This window comes from Triticum dicoccoides, chromosome 5A (genome assembly GCF_002162155.2).
Source record: "Triticum dicoccoides isolate Atlit2015 ecotype Zavitan chromosome 5A, WEW_v2.0, whole genome shotgun sequence".
In the NCBI taxonomy this organism is placed as follows: domain Eukaryota; kingdom Viridiplantae; phylum Streptophyta; class Magnoliopsida; order Poales; family Poaceae; genus Triticum; species Triticum dicoccoides.
In genome coordinates this window covers 690,179,955-690,184,407 of record NC_041388.1, presented here as the reverse complement: position 1 = coordinate 690,184,407, position 4,453 = coordinate 690,179,955, and the positions used below count along the sequence as shown (strand labels likewise).

General features: G+C 56.0%; 1 protein-coding gene across 1 annotated transcript; it reads left to right on the top strand.

Moving 5' to 3' along the window:
* Nucleotides 1-390: 390 nt before the first annotated feature.
* Nucleotides 391-2,898, top strand: LOC119304188 (vacuolar protein 8-like). The gene has a single exon (XM_037581364.1). The coding sequence runs from the start codon at nucleotides 948-950 to the stop codon at nucleotides 2,643-2,645; it is 1,698 nt and encodes a 565-aa protein (XP_037437261.1). The 5' UTR covers nucleotides 391-947; the 3' UTR covers nucleotides 2,646-2,898.
* The last annotated feature ends 1,555 nt before the right edge of the window (nucleotides 2,899-4,453 follow it).

Here is a 4,453-nt window from a genome sequence, read left to right as displayed (position 1 = left end):
TGGGGTTGGCCTAAGTACTTTGATGCTACTGCTAGCTAGTACTCCCTTCGTTTCATTTCTGAGACGAGTAATTTGGAATGGAGGGAGTAGTAGTATTATTGTTCAGCTTTTATGTCTAGCGCGAAAGTGGGAAGCAGTGGTACAAATATACTACTCCTACTATCTGAATGATGTCTATTGGCTAGTACTAATTTTCTTTTGAACAGTTGCGTGGGTAATCTGTAGGTGAGCAGTTGTTTGCAAGTGGGGTCTGCTGAGACTGTACCCGCCTGCTTCGGCAACATGCACCACCACCACCAGTAACATGCACCACATTTCCTCATAAAATAAAAGAGTCGCCATTTCATTTTGCTCACACCTGATCTTCTTGCCTTTGGTGCCCGTCATTCGTCTCATTCCCTCGAGTCCACGCCCCCCGCACTGTCCGTCTGTCCCAAGTCTCTTAACCACTTCCCACTAAACCACCACCATCAAGAACACAAAACAACAGGGTCCGTCCGTCAAACCAACGTGAATTCCGACCCGACACGCCCCCCTTTCTACCAACCCACACATCTCTTCTCCTCACCCCAACTGAGATCTCGATCGAGTACGAGTAGAAATGGCTTGGATTTTGGATTTTGGTATCTTGGCTCGGCGTGCCGCTCATGGCCGCCCGTATCTCCCCACGATAGCCGCTGCCGCGACGCCAATGGCTGCCTAAACGAAAGCGACGCCGCCACTAGTTTTCGCTTAAAGAAACAGTGGCCAGGGAGGGAGGGAGATCATCGTAGTCGTAGACGATTCCTCCTCCTTCCCCTGCCACTCTGCCACCCCTGCTACCTCTTTCGTTTGTTCCCTCCCTGCCTTCACCACAGCCTTGACGAGCCAGTCAGGCCAGCTAGCGACGACGACCGTTCTCCTCGGCCACTCCAGATCACGGGCCTCCACTCTCCAGGCGACCAGGCATGAGTGTGCGGGGCGACCCGGCGGCCGCTGCTCCCGGGGTTGAGACGGCGGAGGAGCTGCTGGCGCGCGTCAGGGGGATGGTGCCGCCGGCGGTCGGCGCGGCGACGGCCGCGGAGGGGTTCCCCGGCCGGTGGAAGGCGATCGCGGCCAAGCTGGGCACGCTCCCCGCGCGCCTGTCCGACCTGTCCAGCCACCCCTGCTTCGCCCGGAACGCGCTCTGCCGCGAGCTGCTGCACTCCGTGGCCGCCACGCTCGCCGATGCGGCGGAGCTTGCTTCGCGGTGCCGGGGCCCGCCGAGGGACGGGAAGCTGCAGACGCAGAGCGCCATCGACGCGCTCGGCGCCCGGCTCGACGTCAACCTCCGGGACTGCGCGCTGCTCGTCCGCACCGGCGTGCTGTCCGACTCCGACGCCTCCGCCGTCACCGCCCCGGCGACGGCGCAGGCGGACGTGCGGGAGCTGCTCGCGCGGCTGCAGATCGGGCACGCCGAGGCCAAGAGCCGCGCGGTGGACGGGCTGCTCGACGCGCTCAACCGGGACGAGAAGAGCGTGGTGTCGCTGCTCGGCCGCGCCAACGTGTCCGCGCTGGTGCAGCTGCTCACGGCGCCGGCGCCCAAGGCGCGGGAGAAGGCCGCCATGGTGATATGCCGGCTCGCCGAGTCGGGGGGTGGCGCCTGCGAGGGGCTGCTCGTGTCGGAGGGCGCGCTGCCACCGCTCATCCGGCTGGCAGAGTCCGGCAGCAGCCTCGTCGGCCGCGAGAAGGCCGTCCTCACGCTGCAGCGCCTCTCCGCGTCCCCCGACGTCGCGCGCGCCATCGCCGGCCACGGCGGCGTGCGCCCGCTCATCGAGATCTGCCAGACGGGGGACTCCGTGTCCCAGTCCGCGGCGGCCGGCGCGCTCAAGAACCTCTCCGCGGCGCCCGAGGCGCGGCAAGCGCTGGCCGACGAAGGGATCGTCCGCGTCATGGTCAGCCTGCTGGACTACGGCACCGTGCTGGGCTCCAAGGAGCACGCCGCCGACTGCCTGCAGAACCTCACGTCGGGCGGCGACAGCTTCCGGCGCGCCGTCGCGCACGACGGCGGGCTGCGCAGCCTGCTCCTCTACCTGGACGCGCCGTCGCCGCAGGAGTCCGCGGTGCGCGCGCTCGGGAACATGGTGGACGCCATCTCCCCCGACACCATCGTGTCCCTCGGCGTGCTCCCGCGGCTGGCGCACGCGCTCAGGGCCGGGTCAACCGGCGCGCAGCAGGCGGCGGCCGCGGCGATCTGCAGGATCGCGGCCAGCGGCAGCAAGGACATGAAGCGGCTGGTGGGCGAGCACGGCTGCATCCCACTACTTGTCCGGATGCTGGAGGCCAAGTCGGCCGGCGCGCGCGAGGTGGCGGCGCAGGCGGTGGCGAGCCTGGCGGCGGGGCACCCGGGCAACGCGCGGGAGGTGCGGAGGGACGAGAGGAGCGTGCCGAGCCTGGTGCAGCTGCTGGACCCCAGCCCGGCGAACACGGCGAAGAAGTACGCCATCGCGTGCCTGGCGTCGCTGTCGCCGGCGAAGCGGTGCAAGAAGCTGATGGTCTCGCACGGCGCCATCGGGTACCTGAAGAAGCTGTCGGACATGGAGGTCGCCGGCGCCCGGGACCTGCTGGAGCGGCTGGAGGAGCGCGGCAAGCTCCGAAGCATCTTCGGCAGCAAGAACTACTCGTAAAAAGTAATTAAGTTAAGTTGACACCACCGAGCCAAGCTTACGATCAGTAGTAGTACAAGTACATGTTACCGTGCCAAGTTGTGTCGTTTTGCTGTATAGAAATCGCTATGTTAGGTGAATATACATTCGTTGTAAGATATGTTTTGTGATGGCCTGATGCTGGGTATGTTGGGCAAGTTCTAATAACCTCGTACACTTTACAGTGCTGCAGCATGTTAAATTAAATGAATAAAGATGGTACATATTCCATTCCTGCGAGTAATTCGTGTACACTTTACAGTGCTATTTTGGCATTTCAGGAAAAGAAAAGAAATATTCGCAAAAAAGGAGGACCCGGCTATCTAGAATATTTGTTCTGTGTGCCACACACTACTTTGTAGTACTTTCGTTGTCACTCGGTTGTCCATTTGTGAGCTCGATTTTGCTGTACGTATCTTTGCCAACCAAACAACACTTCGGGGAGAAGATGACACGGAGATCACATTGGACGGTCCTCTGTACACTTGTGCTGTTGTATGGCTCTGAAGGCCTGTACTTGTCCATCATCAAAATAGAAATATCCACATTGAAACGTGGTACGACCGATCTTGGCCCGCTTTCACATGAGCTCAAATCCAGCGTTTGCGTTTGCCGATGCCCACTTGGTACTTTTTTTTAACAGGATGCCAATTTGGTACTGAACCCAGTAGGATGATCCCAGCTAAAGGGCAAATCCTATGATATGAAATTTTGGGGTTATCTAAATATGATGCCCATTGGATTGTCTAAATATGAAATTTTGGGGTTGATCCTACGATCTCACCTAAAGGGCAAATCCTATGATAGTCTTCCGCCTGTTTTTTCCTAAACCACATGTTTGAGGGTTCAATCAATTGTTAATAGAGAAAAAGGGATTTGTCCAGTAAATTGATGGAGAACCATGCAAAAATCGTCACAACCATTCGACCAATCACACACAAGATACATCGCAAAAATCATTGCTAAGAAAAACTCATCAAGGCTGCACATTACTGTCATCGTCATTATTTTCCTTCAAGCAAACGACTCAAACTTCATAGTAAATGACTGCCTACCAAACCCGCGCCGCACAAGCTATGAGGAGCCAATCGGCCGCATGTGTCGACATTGCACATCTTCGATTTTAGCAATGAGGTACAAAAAAGAATATGAAAGATAATATGATAGGTTGTCGTCGTGGAAGATATTGAACAAACCACTTGTCGCCCGTCATCGCAATTCGAACTTCACACCGACAAACAACCTAAGACAACCCCGCAACACACCGAAGAGCCGACTACTACAACCTTTGCCGCGACCCAAACCATCCTCGCCCCCGCTGTCGTTGCCACAAAAGTCTTGACGCCATCACCGTTGTCTTCCACTGGTCACAACCGCACCCATTGTGATGAGCTCCATCATCCTCACGCATCCACTTGTCCCTTAGATAACCCACAAGTATAGAAGATCAGTTGTAGCTTTTTCGATAAGTAAGAGGGTCGAACTCTACGAGAAAGTAAAGGTAGAATTAATATTCTCTCAAGTTCTATCAACCACTGATATAACACTACTACACACTTAACATTTGCTTTACCTAGAACTAGAATTAAAAACTACTTTGCAAGAATAAAAAGATAGCTTTGCAAGAATATAAAGAGTTAGGTCTTGTTTTAGTAAAAGACAATAAAGTAAAGTGTTTTGGAAGAAAACTAAATAAAATGATTGTCCCTAGGCAATTGGATATGAAACGATACTCATACTCATCATACTTATGCGGGAGAGGCCTAATCTAACATACTATTCGTACTAGG

What these genes read in the sequence shown, in the direction of transcription:
- LOC119304188 (XM_037581364.1), top strand. Translation starts at nt 948, where the DNA reads ATGAGTGTGCGGGGCGACCCGGCGGCCGCTGCTCCCGGGGTTGAGACG.